This window comes from Ceratotherium simum, chromosome 9, assembly GCF_057802395.1.
Source record: "Ceratotherium simum simum isolate JZ-2026a chromosome 9, ASM5780239v1, whole genome shotgun sequence".
NCBI lineage: Eukaryota > Metazoa > Chordata > Mammalia > Perissodactyla > Rhinocerotidae > Ceratotherium > Ceratotherium simum.
In genome coordinates, this window is record NC_141908.1 from 81,829,761 (window position 1) to 81,845,068 (window position 15,308).

General features: G+C 44.9%; 1 protein-coding gene across 6 annotated transcripts in view; it reads left to right on the plus strand.

Annotated features, from left to right (window-relative positions):
* The first annotated feature begins 547 nt into the window (after window positions 1-547).
* ADAM23 (ADAM metallopeptidase domain 23) overlaps window positions 548-15,308 on the plus strand; it is a 151,456-nt gene continuing 136,695 nt past the window's right edge. For 3 of the 6 annotated variants that reach the window (XM_087435698.1, XM_087435699.1, XM_087435697.1), the window contains exons 1-2: window positions 549-1,072; window positions 2,252-2,469. In XM_087435698.1, the coding sequence (XP_087291824.1) occupies window positions 859-1,072; window positions 2,252-2,469 (432 nt within the window). In that variant the 5' untranslated portion in view covers window positions 549-858. Of the gene's footprint in view, window positions 1,073-2,251; window positions 2,470-15,308 lie in introns of all 6 variants that reach the window. The other 3 variants (XM_087435700.1, XM_087435702.1, XM_087435701.1) reach the window with 2 other exon arrangements.

Below are 15,308 nucleotides of genomic sequence, written 5' to 3' on the forward strand. Positions count from 1 at the left end.
ACCCGCTGCCGGCGAGCTGAATGAGGAGCACTGCTATTTTTACCTCCCCGGCTGCAATTCTTTATATTTATTTGCAGGAAGGAAATAAATACAGGATTAAGAAGGAAACGCTTGGCTTTAGTTTTTCCCGAGAAGGAGGGTGTTGGAATAAGAGGGGGTATGTGAGGTCCAAGGTGGTAGAAAGTGCAGGTCCGTTTCTCTGCTGCTGTTTCCTCCAGATCATCCTTGTCTCTGGCCTGGAAGCCCCGCACTACGCTTTCTTCTCTCTGGCTAACCCTTGACTGCCAGCTCCCCCTCCCCCGCCCCCACCTCTGGAGCTGCCACCGTCACCTCTGACGCTGCCTGGGATGCTGCATCACGCTGCTGCCTTTTTTTTTTTTTTTTTCCTCTTCACAATGAAGCATGCGCAGTGCGTCCGTGCCGGGCGACAGCATCAGCACCAGCACCAGCACCAGCACCGGCATCAGCGTCAGGACCCGAAGCCGCGCTCGGGCGCGCTCTCGAGGGCGGGGCGCACGCCCGCGCTGCGCGCACCCGCGCGCCGCCTCAGCATCCTCGGCCCCAGCAGCAGCCCCCGCAGTCGCTGGAGCGGCCGCGCCCGCCGCAGGGAGGGAGGAGCATCTGGGGAGGCTCCAAGTTGGCGGAGCGGCTGGGACCCCTTGACTCTTCCTTGGCCGCCTGGGGAGGGGCTGAGAGGCGAGCAGGGGAGGGGGCGCCGCCCAGCCCCGAGCCCTGACCCCCTGCCGGCGGCGGCACCATGCGCGCCGAGCCGGCGTGACCGGCTCCGCCCGCAGCCTCCCGCAGCCCAGCCCGGCGCCCTCGCCGGCCACACCGAGCGGCGCCCGGGAGCTATGAGCCATGGAGCCGCCCGGCAGCAGCTCCCGGCGGCCGTCCCTGGCGGGCTGCAGCCTTCCCCGAACCTCCAGCGGCGCCCGCGGCGGCCCCGCCGGCCCGGCGCCTGCCCGCGCCCTGGCCCGCGCGCCGCCTTGCCGCCTGCTCCTCGTCCTTGTCCTGCTGCCTCCGCTCGCCGCCTCGTCCCGGTCCCGCGCCTGGGGGGCTGCTGCGCCCAGCGGTGGGTATGGCCCCGGTGCCTTTGCCTTGCCTTGCGCGCGGGGCCCTGCAGAGGAAAGCGAAGGGTGCGCGGGTCCGTGCGCTCGGGACGCCTCCCGGGCCCGGCCTCTCCGAGCCTCCCTGCCTGCCCCTCCACCTCGCTCATTCCCACATCCCTGTTTCTTCCAGTTCACTTTTTGAAGTCCATTTCTATTGCATTCACTAGAAACCCATTCCAGTAACTGTCGGTTCCACTGGAGGGCATTTAGTGGATGCGGGGTCCCTCAGCGATCTCAGTGCCACTTGGCTGAGGGGAAACCGGTGGACGGGAAATGCAGCGAGGGAGCAAGTGGCTTCCCGGGCGGTGGAGCCTGCATGTGAACGCGAGGGGATGCAACGATTGTAGCGGGTTGTGTTGTTTCCTCAGGTTGCCTCCTCGCTTCATTCGCTGCTGTTGGAGTTCAGGTGGGGGAGGGGAACTTCGGGGTCATAAACCTTTGGTTTGTAAGTTTTCAAAGTGCTTGTCATTATAATGAACAGTTCATATAATGTTCAGTACATTGATGATCGGAAATCAGTGAAGGCGGAAAGCTGGCTTGGCAGGAAAATCAAAAGGAATTGGAGAGCTGCCAGCATCTGCATCCCTCTATGGCAAAGAATTTTTGCTCGTCTCAAAGTTAAAAGAGAAGGGAATTGTCCATTTTGTTAAATGAATCAATTAGCATTCCGCACCCATGGATTGAGCATGGATTGAGTTGTTTTAGGAGCGCCCTTAGCTCTCAGCTGGGTTGCTCCTGGTCAGAGTCCCATTGAGCTTCTGCAGACTCAGAGAATGGGCAGAGATGAGGGTCAGAACCCCTGAGCATGTTCATTTAATGACTCTTCCTTCAAGTCCTTTCTGCCCCCACCCTCCCCATCCTTAGAAGGATAGATTTGAGACTAGTTAGAAATGTACATATAAAACATGAATCAAAATAAACTACATTTTGATTTTTGTATGAGCCTTATGGGCTGTTAACCTATCCAGGCTGTTTCGTTGTTGCAATAACTTACTTTACTGTGTCTCTACTTCTTACCTGCTTACAAATAGAAAACTTTGTTTTTGCAATTAATGGAAAAATACATTTTCGTACTTTATGTATTTATAGGGTATGTATGTGTGTGTTTGTGTATGTTTATGCCACTCGCCCCCTACCCCCAGCTCCACATTGGAATGAAACTGCAGAAAAAAATTTGGGAGTCCTAGCAGATGAAGACAACACATTGCAACAGAATAGCAGTGGTCACATCAGTTCCAACAGTGCAATTCAGAAAGAGATCACGCTGCCTTCAAGACTGGTGTATTACATCAACCAAGACTCGGAAAGCCCCTACCATGTTCTTGACACAAAGACAAGACACCAGCAAAAACATAACAAGGTAGGCAGGGGCTGGGCAGGCAAAAGTGGCTGCCATGAAGAGTCTTCCTTTGACTTGATTTTCTGCCAGAATCTGATTTCACAAATTTTACTGCAGCGTTTTATTAGAAAACCAATTAATGTTATGATGGGGGAGAAACTGGAGGAAATTAACCTGGGATCTACTGGGATAGGAATGCTGTTTGTTTCTCTTCTCTGACTCAAACCTGGAATTGGAATTTTCTTATGGCCTTCTAAGTTGAACAGCTGAAATGTGGTCCATGTATCTTTCAGGTGCATTGGACACTGAACAGTAGCTAAGTGAGTATGTTTGTGGTCCTGACTTGTATCTGTGAGGCTTTATGTGAGGGTGCAGCAGTCTGCCTCCCGTGATGGAACCTGCTTCTGTCTGCACACGGAAGATTGCTGCAAGAGGCTGTTGGGCTGCAGATTCCCCATCAGTCTTTCACTTAGAAATTGAGTGTTTAAATATACACAACCTCTTTCTTTCTTTAATTGATTGATGGGAAAAAATACGTTTTTTTTTTCCGGTTATATTTTCAGTAGGTAAACAATTTGACATTTTAAAAGATTATGGTAAATATAAACAAACTATATAATGTAGAGAGCAGTTTTGGTCAGCATAGTCTTTCAGGACTTTATCTCCATTCATTGTGAACAGTTGCTTTACTTTCTGGTTGGTTCAGAGAGTGGCAGTGATTTTTAAGAAGGCATTCAACAGAAGATGAAAGTGCTTACGATCCGAAGAGTTTAAGGGACCTCTTTTCCTGCTACTACTCTTTATTGGAGTTAATCATATTTTGGACCACAAGCAGATTTATGCGGTGGGTTATTACTGCCTCTATTCTTTATCAGGAGCAGAAAATAGAGTCTTGGGACTATAGCTGTTCAGTTGAGAAGAGCAGTAACTGTCTAAACATCTAGAATTTAGGAAAAGTATCTGTGCTTTACATCATTTTTTAATTAGTTTTCTAAAATATAGGTAAGTGGTAACAGTATTTATCCCCATTTTACAAATGGGGAGTTAGAAATTGAAGGCTTTTAGGTGACTTTCCCAGGATTATAAAACAGCTAATATAAAATTCAAGAGGCCTGGAGATTTAATTTTTACTATTTTTTACAAGTTAGATTTCTGAGAAAATGCTTCCTCTGTGTTAACTGTTATGGGAGAAGTTCACTTTGTTTCACTGTGTTGTGAAGGGCTGTGCCCACCTTGGCTGAGATGCATGGGTCTCTCTTGTCCCCTTTCCCTGTGTGACTTAGTGGGTGACCCCTGGATCATGTCTACCCTTTGTCTTGTCCATAGAAGGAGGAGGTGGTGTCTTTAAGGAAGAAGAATCCAAGGCCCTCCTGATAAATGCACCGAGGCCCATCTTATGGCATTCCTAACTAGTGAGGCCTTCTATGGTTAAGTGGCAAGTGCTCAAACTCCAGTGCCTTTGCGCAGGGTGTTGGAGGAAATTTTACAAAGTGGCCTCAAAGCCTATTTTAAAGAATTCTCAAACCATCTTGATCTGAGACTTGAAAGAAATTTCAGTGGAACTTTTCCCTAACTCACGAGTTGGAGGCGATGACTAACGCCTGTCTTCTAGTCCAGCCTTATGTGGTTGCTTTGTTTGGTGGGACATGGTTTGACTACAATATACCTGAATTTCTGTGATAATGAGGTTTGTTAAAACCTCACCCACCACTCATGTAGAGGAACCAGTTTCTCACGAGGGGACGCATACTCCTTGTTGGAGTGATTCTGCCCCTCCACTTCCACCCCCCCGTTGTGGCTGGGTTTCTTTTATTTAAAAAAAAATGTTTACACAGAAATTATATTTGAAAACATTTTTCTTATTAGTTTAATTCAACAAACATTTGTTGCACATTTCTCACGTGCAAAGTAGTATGCTAAAGATTCAGAGATAAGAGATAAGGGGTACAAGGATGAACAAGATGAGGTCTGACCTCCAGGAGACACAAAATCAAGATGAGCAAGATTCTAAAACGTGCTCCGTGCAGATGTAAACAGGGTTGTTCTTATATGATGGGTTCCCTGGAATTTCCCTCTGTGTTCCATGATTTCCCTCTTCTGTTTTAAAGCATTTCCTGAACTAGTTGACAGAGTGTTCTATATGCTTTCTGCTGTATCTGAGGATGACTTGCCTAATAATAGTGATGAGAGGTACTTGTCAGTTCAGCGGCTTTACAAATGTTCCAGTAAGAAAGTATAGAATTTCATCATTTTTGCTTTTATAAAAAAAGTATTGATTTTAATATCTGTATTATGTACCTTTTTTCCTCCCCTGATTTCATTGCACTCCAGCACATTTTAATGAATGCCGTAGAAATGCTGAATCACTGTGCTATTCTCAGGATCCCTAGATTGGAGGTAGAGGTGGAGAGGGAAGTTCCCAGATACAGGCTGCAAGGCAGAGCTCCATATTTATTTCATCAATATTCAGTGTTGATTGGGTCTTGTTACTTTACAGCTTTGAAAGTTAAAATGTTGGTTAACTCCTTCAAAATTGGTGAGTTTAAAAGCATATTGTGCAAAGCACCTCTGTTATACTAGTGTTTCTGAGAACCTGCAAGTTTTCTTTGTCAAAGACTGTGTAGGAATCTTCCTATCTCCAGATAGAGTAATGTATAACTTATTGTCCAAACTGCACCATTTTTGAGAGTGGGAGTGGGCACACTTAACAATTATGCCAGAATAATAGGCATAAACTAAGAGGGTCCAGCGCAGATGGGGAACATGGTCTCCTCAGATCTTAACAGTTATGGTCCTTGATTTTTGGTGCTTACCCAAATTCAAGTTTCTTTATAGACAGTTTTATTTTCTGATGATTTATTGTAAATTTTTTCTTACTAGCTGGGAAGTTAGCTTACCACCATGTAGAACTATTAGTGTCTGAAATGGAAAAATTTAGTTTTGCTTTGTTACAAAGACTTTTCTTCTTCATTTGTAGAGACTTTTACAAACATAAATGGAATTTTATGATTACTAAACATAAGCATTTTATTAACCATTAATGCAATATATTAATAAAATGGACCATACATTTAAAAAGAGGGAGAAACAATTTACATTAATTAATTAATTCATTCATTCTGAGATAATCCTGTGAGATCTGTTCCTAAGAAAGGTAATGAACCTCTGGGGGAGGAAAAGTAATTTCCCCTCTACCCTTCCAGGTTCTTGGCTGAGACACACCCTGTAATAAAAGACAGATGAACAGGGGAGAAACACAGAAGTTTAATACCTCCTGTATACTTGGGAGATACCCAGGAAAACTGAGTAACTCCAGAGTGGCCCAAGCCATCACGTTAAATACTGTCTCCAGCTAAAGACAAAAGAAGATGTTGGGGGCGGGGAGCCAGTTACGGGAGGTGACCAGGAAAAGCACAGTAAACAAGGGTAAGGCTGTTATGCAGATCTACATCCTTGCCTTCTCCACTGATACGAGTTTCGAAAGATTTAGAGTCATCCTTTTCTTCCTGGTATAGAGAGGGGGACACTTACAAATAGAGGTTTCGCTTGTAAATATAAATATCTCTTACAAAAAGGTAATTTCTACTCAGTTTTCAGAGCTTCTCCTGTGTCTACCGGTTCTTAAAAATAACCCTATGCCAAAGAGGCATATTTTGGGGTGGTATATTCTGTTCCTCTTCAAACCTTTTCCCAAAACTTTCCTTTCGTCAGAAATTCCTTGCCCTGTATCCTACTCCCTGAGGATTCTTTTCTCTTCCAGTTGGAAAGCGATGGAAGAGGTACACTGTGCATAGCGCAGGGTCTGAGGGAAGAGGAAAGTCGTCTCCTTTGACTTTAGTCAGCCCGCATATGGCTCATTCCACCACCCCGTGGGTGAAGAGACAGAAGAGAGATGTTTAAGTGAATTTAGATCACGACAGTTATTATTTCTTTCTACTCTACTTCAGGGTGAGGCTGGTTCTGCGTTTCTTGACCATCCAGAAGCCAGCTGCTCCACTGCTCTTGGTGTGGGACAGCAGAAAGAGACACAGCGTCCTTTCTCAGAACTGGTCAAGTGCTTAGAGGATAATACAACCATTGTATTGGCCTCCGCAGCCTTCGAAAGCCTTCCAGGTCTTCTTACGCAGTCATTACAAATGTGTAGTGTGTAGAATTCAGGCTTGTAATGCCTGGCAGATAGTAGGTTGTCAGTAAATATCTGTGGAATGAATTGATCATTGAACACTCATATGTTAGATGGAGTACAGTGCTGTCTGTGAAATTTCATGTTATGATTAAATTGACATTCAAAGGAATCTCAAGTTACTGTTAAGCGTTTTTGGCCCTGTAACAGATCAGTAGGAGAGATAATTTTGGTTTTGAGTTTTTAGCACTGCATAAATCACACTTACTGTATGTTTACATTACCTAAAATAGTGAAAATACCTATATTAACAATTCTCAGGTTATCCCCATCACTGTCACCCACTACTGATGGGACTAAGAGCTGACCATGTGGTAGTTTCTATCATTGCTATGGGTTAATTCTCAGTGGTGCAGCAGGAGGTGTTCACTCATAGTTTGAGCAAATCAGATGTACGCCTGTTAGGCGTTCAGTTCTGTTAGCTTCAGCAAACATTTGAATACCTGTTCTGAACAGGCACTGTGCCAGACTCTGGGAAAGCACTGAGGGGTAATCCTGAGTCCCTACCCGTGCTCATAACTAGATGGGTGTCAGATCCGAGGCAGCTGGTGGTGTGTGGTTCATGACAGTGCTGTTGCTAGTTGTAGGAACAAAAGGCTGTGGGCACCCAGGACAGTCAAAGAAACCTCACAGAGGAAGAAACTATTGAGCTGGCCCAAAAGAGCAATTAGGAGATAGGTTTTCAGGAGGTGGAGGCGGGTGGAGTGTGGAGGGTGGAGGAGGTGGAGAGGGGCCCAGAGAGGCAGCGGGCAGGGGCTCTGGCCTGCTGGGAGGCAGTAGGGAGCTCAGCGCGGTGACTGTGAGAAGGGAAACCCACGTGTGGGAAATTTAAAAGAATCAGGTGTTAGTGTTACATGTGTAGTCACTTAAAAAACTCTGTTCCTCTAGAAACCCAGGAATGTACATGTTTAGAGATGTAGCCATGAAATTTATGGTTAGTGTGTTCAGAAAGGACAAACGGCTGGTAAGTGGCAGACAGAGGCAGGGTCTGAACCCAGGTCTCGTCCTTTGCGAAGCCCATGCTGGAGAGAGAATAGGGTGTGTTGGGAGAGGTGAGCAGTGGATGTGAAAGGCTGTGAAGACAGGGAAGAGATAAGGAGTTGGGATTTATTCCCTGTCAAATGGTTAAGTCCGAGAAGTCAGGAGGTAAGCACATTATCGACTGAGCATTGATTGAGGGCCAATTCTGTGGCTCCTCAGGGAACTTACCTTCTAGTGGGAGGAGACAGACCATAGAGACAGCAACAGCAACACACAGATTTCAGGTATTGACAAGTGCTTGAAGAAGATAAAATAATGACAGTCGTCCCCACTAATCCATGGGGGACATGTTCCAAGACCCTCAGTGGATGCCTGAAGCCACGGACAGTACAGAACCCTATATATACTGTGTTTCTCCCTACACGTACATACCTAGGATAAAGTTTAATTTATAAACTATGCACAGTAAGACATTAACAATAACTAATAATAAAATAGAACAATATAATAATATACTGTAATAAAAGTTACTATAGATCTTAGCAACCTCAGCAGACGATTTCTTTTCTTTCCTTATTAAGTAGAGAACTTTTACCTTTCTGGCTTCTCTTTGGCATATCCGAATTGCCAGCATCACTACTCTTGTGCTTTGGGGGCCATTATTAAGTAAAATAAGGGTGACTTGAACACAAGCACCGCGATACCAAGACAGTGGATCTGATAACCCAGATGGCTACTAAGTAACTAATGCGAGGGTAGCTTAGCGTATACAGCGTGGATCCGCTGGACAAAGGGATGATTCACGGCCTGGGCAGGGTGGTGTGAGAGTTCATCACGATACTCAGAAAGGCACACAATTTAAAACTTATGAATTGTTTACTTCCAGAATTTTCCATTTAATATTTGGGGACTGGGGTTGACCGAAGGTAACTGAAATCGTGGAAAGTGAAACCAGGGATAAGGGGGGACTACTGTGTATGTTAATGAATGGTGGGAGGGCTGTTTTCTCTTGAAGATTCAGGAGATTGGGCCTATGATCTTGGGTGGAGTCGCTCCTCTTTAGATAGTGTGGGCAGTGCTGTTTACTTCAGTCTCTGCTGGCTCCTTGTTGCCTGACACCCACCCTTCCTCATTTCTGTAACTTGCCTGGCCACTGTATGTGTCTGAGTTTGGACCCTAGTCTCTGATTCTTCTCTCCATGAAGTCTGGACCATTTTTGGTCATCCACCCTGGATTGATTTGATGACCACCGTGCCCTCCAGCAGTCTGCAGCTGAGCTGTGCTGTTGCAAGTCTTCCTTCCCCACCTAATGTTTTCCGCCCTTTCTGCTCGTGGGCTGACTCATTCCTGCTCACTGTATAACCACCAGTGTCATTCTGTCTTCACTTACACTCAGGTTTTGTGGACAGATTAGGCCACTGTCCTTCTCTCTACAGCCAGTCAAAAAATAACCCAGGAGCGTTTATTTGCCTGATGGCTTTGCCCGGGGTTGGTGGCATCCCCCAGTCTGAGGGTCAAGTCAGAGGAAGAGAGCTGTCCTTCCCGCCTTGTTCCGTCTTCTCAGTGGCCCTGCTGTTTTCCTAGCCATCCGAGAGCGAACCTCTGGAGTCGTCTTTGAGTCTTACCTCTCCTTCCTCTTCTGTCTATAAATAGTCACTGATTAAGTCTTGCCGTTTCTCCCTTGAATCCATCCCTCCTCCTCTCTCTGTATTGTGTTCTTGTCATCTCCTCTCGCCTCTCCCTGTCAATCCACCGTCCCACTGCTGACAGATTAATCTTCATGAAACACTTACTTCATCACGTGACTCCCTTTATCCACCTGCAAGAAGCGTAACTGCAGCTGGATGCGTTTGAGACGTGGGGTGCAGGGGGCGTGATGCTCTGGAGAAGAGCTGTGGCCCCCTCTCTGTACACCACGCTTGCTGTTCCCTTCTCCTTTCAGCATTTTTCCAGGCCTGTTTACCCAAAGCTCAGACCATGGCAGGAGGTAATTTTGTCTGGATAATTCCGTTCAGAGCTGTCCAAACTCTGGGGTTAGTTGTGGAAAACTCTTGTGATCAGTGGCAACAACGTAATCTGTCAGTAACAAGTTCTCAGGCTTTTGTTTTAGGTTTAAATACTGTTAAATTTCTGCTTCAGGAGATCCTGTCATCTCCATCTTTAAGATCTGAGTAGTTAATTGCTCCTAGACTGTGAGTTTTCTGAGTGAAAATATTTTATTCCTCTCAAAAATGTACGTATTCATAAGGCTTTATTTACAGAAAATATTCAGTTCACAAATGACCTGGGTACCCTTTAACGTTATGAAAGACTCATTCATTCACATAATTCATTCATTCAGAATCCACTGAGCATTTGAATTTTTGCAATTTTATAAAGGAGTCTTTGTGTTTAGAATTTGTATAAATTCAGTGCAATTTTAATCAAATCTAATGCTAGGAATTCTATTATAAAAAGAGCAGATCCAGTTATCATGGTTTACTCAGAATAATGAGAAGTTAAAAAACAATCATGTTCATTCACAGCAAATTAGGGTGAAGTTTTTGCTTTTTGTAGAGTCACGTGAGAGGTGCCTCCTCGGTCCCCGGGCACCCAGTCTGGGCCAGAGCCAATGCTCCAGATACGATTCGCTGGACCTGTGTCCTCTCTGGCTGGAGAGTGGACAGAGGCTGCTCTTCTGCAACATAACCAATTGATGGACTGGAGATCTACTTTCAAATTTATTGTGAAAGATATTTATTTGTTAACAAGATCTACCTTAATGCTAAATATTCTCTAAGCTTTCTATTTAGAAATGAAAAGGATGGAAATTTGAGTAAGTCTCCTCTACTGATAGACGTTAGTTACAGAGTTAAGTTCAAACAAACTGGTGAACAGAAGTATAAATAGGACCCTCCTACCGGTGACTGCATTGCTCTTTAGCTTTGATCTGTTATTATATAGCTGGGGACATTCACCTCTTCTTATCTGTGTGACAGTGTCCACTTGAAGAAGTCATCCTGGCCCAGTTTTAATCCTAGGTGGGTAGTGGGAACAGGATACATGCTTCTGGACCACCTCCTTCTGCCCCCAGTGGGGCTAAAAATTAATTTTGTAAGTTAAATCTATGCACACCTAGAGGCATATCATAAAAAACACTCCAGAGCCATGAAGAAATTGATTTTTGAGTATCTGCTGAATTCCAGTATCTGTCCACTGCTCCCTTTCCCTTAGCATGGACATTCGAGAACCTGCTGTATCAGGTTGTAGTCTGGATCACTTAATTGGGTGCTTTGTGCTGTCTTTTAATTGTAAACAGATTTCCTAATACCAAATTCTATAATAGTTAATACTTGTATTGCAGACGGGCTCCATTAATAATAGAAATCAATCAGTGCCTGGGAGAGGCCCCACCCTCCGTGTGTCTCCTTGCTCTTTACCTTTTCAGCTAAGTAGAATACATTCAACCAACTTGCAACTCATTCTGCAATACTCTGGTAATAACAAACATAATATCTTGCCTTTGCAGTGAACCTAAACTAAACTGTTTATCAAGGCGTTTTCATATCTATAATCTCACATGGTCCTCACAGCAGTAGAACAAGTTTCTTTATTAGATGATTATTATTTCTGTGTTCTAGCTGAGAAACCTAAATCCAGAGGGGTCAGGTCAGTTGCTCCTCTTGGGAACTGGTGGCGTGACCAGAATGACCAGACCTTGGTCTGGAGGCTTCCAGTCCCTTGTTTGTTTATCACACCGTGTCTGGGGGTTGAACAGGGACGTTTCTGTCCCTTTTAAACACCTTTCCTCTCGATGATAAGGACCTGTGAGCTAATTACACCCTGGGTACACAAACCATACACACCACCCCTGGCTTGCTTTCCTCTGCGACCGGTTGGTTTTCTTGTCTTTTTCTTTTTTCTAAATGAGTACTCTGGATAAATAATCTTGTCTAAAATGCTGACATTTTTACAACATTTTGCTTATGTGCTTACCTTTCCTAGTTAGTCTTCCTTCGCTTTCTTCTTCCTCCGTCACATCCCCCTTCTTCCTTATCTTCTGAACAAAGAATTCATGTTTGGTGATTCCAAATTTTCAGTCAGATATTTGACCATTTTAGGAAAGCTTTCCTTTTTTTGGAAATGTAGTCTCAGATATAGGAGTCTGCAGCCTGAAGAAGTAGGTCTTTGAAACAAGCTGAATTTAATAAGAACTGGTTAATTTACCCTTTATTTTTTGCTAACACCTAATGTAAACTTTTTGTCAGCATGTGATAACCAGCGCTCCTACACAGACATGATATTATTTCAGTGCAAAGCAGGGCGCTGGGCATTTTGATGACACAGTATAGGCATTTATTTGTGGGATAGACGTGATTTGTGCTAGGCTGTTTGGAAGGTCAGCTATTCTTTCATGTCTCTTTCTAACTCCTTTGCCACATGGTGTGGGAAGAATGGTTGGGGAGTCAAGGGTCAGGGGCTCTGACAGATCTGCTAATACCAGCTATTTAGACTCGGGCGAGTTACTCAGCCTTTCTCAGCTCCAGCTTCTTCTCAATAATATGGGCGTAATAATAGTGGCCCCCGAGAGGCTGCCTGACGGAAGTAGGGTCACCCATGTAGAGTGGTTTGCACAGTACCTGGTGTATAGGAAGTGCCCAGTAAATGTTACCTCTTAATTACCGACGGGAGGCCTAGGGAATCCAAGTGGTGAACTGCCCTGTTATTAGTAAAGGATTGTTTTATTAAAAAAGAATTGGGGGGCCGGCCAAGTGGCACAGCGGTTAAGTGCCCGTGCTCCGCTTCGGCGGCCTGGGGTTCTCAGGTTCAGATCCCGGGCACGCACTGGCGCACTGCTTGTCAAGCCATGCTGTGGCGGCGTCCCATATAAAGCAGAGGAAGATGGGCACGGATGTTAGCCCAAGGCTGATCTTCCTCACAAAAAAAAAAAAAAAAAAAGAATTGGGTTTAGAAGTAGTTGTGAGGACATTTGTGGGGAGGAGTGACTCTCGGGTCTTCCTGGTTTATGGCTGCAGGTGAGGCTGGAGGACTCTCACAGGAGTGAGTCCTGGGGGACGTGGTGTGAGTTCTCAGAGCTGCGGTCCTCTAACCAGGTTGAGCCGGTGGTGTGTACACGTGGTGCTATGCTCTGGGGGCAGAGGCTTTTTCCCTAAACCTTTGCCAATCATCAGGCCCCTCCAGGGCAGCCTGGAATCAGGCACTTGGGTGAGTTGTAAGGGGAACTGTTTTCTTTGTGGAGCTGATTGCCAAGGTGGGTCTGATGTCCACCAAATACTGTAAATAGCACACGTGTCTATGATAATTTCCCTAAGAAATGTCCCAATTAGACATCACCCACCTCTCCTCCTTCTCCTCCCATTTCCCCAAACAAAACAAAACCCAAGAAATACTTTCATCTGCCATTAATAGTTTTCTGGCTTTGGAATTAAATGTAACAGTTATAAAACCATGACAAATAGAATAGTATGTGGACCTCCCAACCAGAAACATTTGACAGGGTAAAAATATCAGAAATACAATTGTCTTTATTAGACAATGGGATATTATTGAACATGCTATGACCCGGAAGTAAAATTTCGGGCTTTGCATCTTAACTGCCTTAACCAAGAAGAGTTCATACATTGCTTCCCCTCCTCTTATAAATTATGTCTGAAGACAGTCAGTGACCTCTGTTAGTGCACACAGTCAGTTAGTGACCTTGTTGATGGCGGTGGTCCACACTGTGCAGTGTAGTGGACTTCCATCTCTGCAGAACTGTCAGATGGTAGTTACAGGCATGCGTCACTGGCATAAACGCAGTCACTTGATCCCTCAGAACCAGTGGGACATTGGGATGATGTAGTCTTGTTATTTTTGGCTTTGCGATGGTGCAATAAAACGTTTTTGGGAATAGTTAACTCTTATTCTTTCCCTTTCTAATGAACCATATCTATATTTTTCTTTTTGTTCTTTTATTTTGGGGCATTAATTCATTTAAGACCTACTGATGCATTTTAGGATTATTACCCAAATAACATACTTATAAACTATCCTGTCTACCTATCAGATCTTAAATTGTCTCTCCATTTTTGTTTTCTAGAGTTCTTGGATTTCTCCTGACATGTTTTAACACTCTAATTTGTTAAAAGTTCATGAACTTATTTGACTTATTTGTATGAAACACTAATTTGTGATGTCACATTTGAGATTCCTGGTTCTTTCACAGAGAGCATGATCTCTGCCTTGATGCCCAGACTGACATATCCCACTAGTTGTCTGGGATCTCCACCGGGGTATCTAATAGGTGACTCACACCTAACACGTCCAAAACTGACCTGTGGACTCTAACCTCTCCCACCCCAGCCTGCCCTCCCACAGTCCTTCATCTGAGTAAATGGAGGTCGTCCTTCCCGTTGCTCAGGCCAAGAGCCTTTACCCTTCTCTTTCTCTGAAGTGTGACTTCGAGCCCTCGAATCTTGTTGGGTCTCCCTTCAGTGCTGTCCAGAATCCGACCATTTCTCACTGTCTTCATTGCTGCTGCCCTGGTCTGAGCTACCTCACCTCTTGCTTGTATTGTTGAAATATCTCCTCACTCTTGTCCCTGCTTTCTCCCACCCTGTCACTTAGCTCCAGTCTGTTCTACACCCATCGGGAGAGTGATCATTTTCTTTTTCTGTTTTTGGTGAGGAAGATTAGCCCTGAGCTAACATCCATGCTAGCTAGCATCCTCTTTTTTTGTTTTGCTTAAGGAAGATTAGCCCTGGGCTAACATCTGTGCCAGTCTGCCTCTATTTTGTATTTGGGTCCCTGCCCCAGCCTGGCTGACAAGTGGTGTAGGTCCACGCCGGGGATCTGAACCCGAGAACCCGGGACGCCAAAGCAGAGAGTGCCAAACCTAACCACTACGCCATGGTTAGGCCCCTGAGTGACCCTTTTCAGTACTAATGGATCACGTGGCTCCTCAGCTCAGGAACCTGCAGGGACTTCTCATCTCACTCAGAGTGACTTTCCTTTCTCTCCCAGTCGTGATGTGGTCACTGGTGAAAATTAAACTCCGGTGAGTTGTGACAGTGGGACAGTGGGGAGCGCTCTTTATGTTTGTGTGTTTAAACACACAACTAAGAAAGACTGATAAGATTTAAACATCACTTTCACTCATGGCTTAAAAATACCATAATAAACAGGCTTACCTACTTTGTCCTATTCATATTATAGTTTAAAAATTTTTGATTTTCCTATTTTCAAATCATAGACCTTGCAATTAAAATGGAATAAGTATTTTTTATTGTAATAATAAAAAACAGAACAGGAATAAGACCCAAACATATTTATTGACTTTGTGACAAGTTCAGGACTACCTTTTGGTCTCCCAAAATGCTTTTGATATGTCAGTGGCTTGTCAAAAGATTACACTTTCTTATTTACTGGAGAAGTGGAGATGATGCTTCTGAGGTCAGCGAACGTGGGGCTAAATGAGGAGGGGTTATTGTGTAGTGGGAGTGAGCATCTCAGGGTTTGTCTCCATGACCAGCAGTGCTGTCGTACGTCTTGGGAGCTGGGGAAATTGCTCGAGGCCAATGAAGTGCAGCTGCGTGGGGGTGACGAGAGTCTTCACAGAATTTTCAGAGGGAGGCTCTTAGGTCAGAGCTAAAGGAAACAGATTGTACCTCGACCTGGTACTGGGCTTCAGTGGGGGAGGAGGATCACAGAAAGGTGG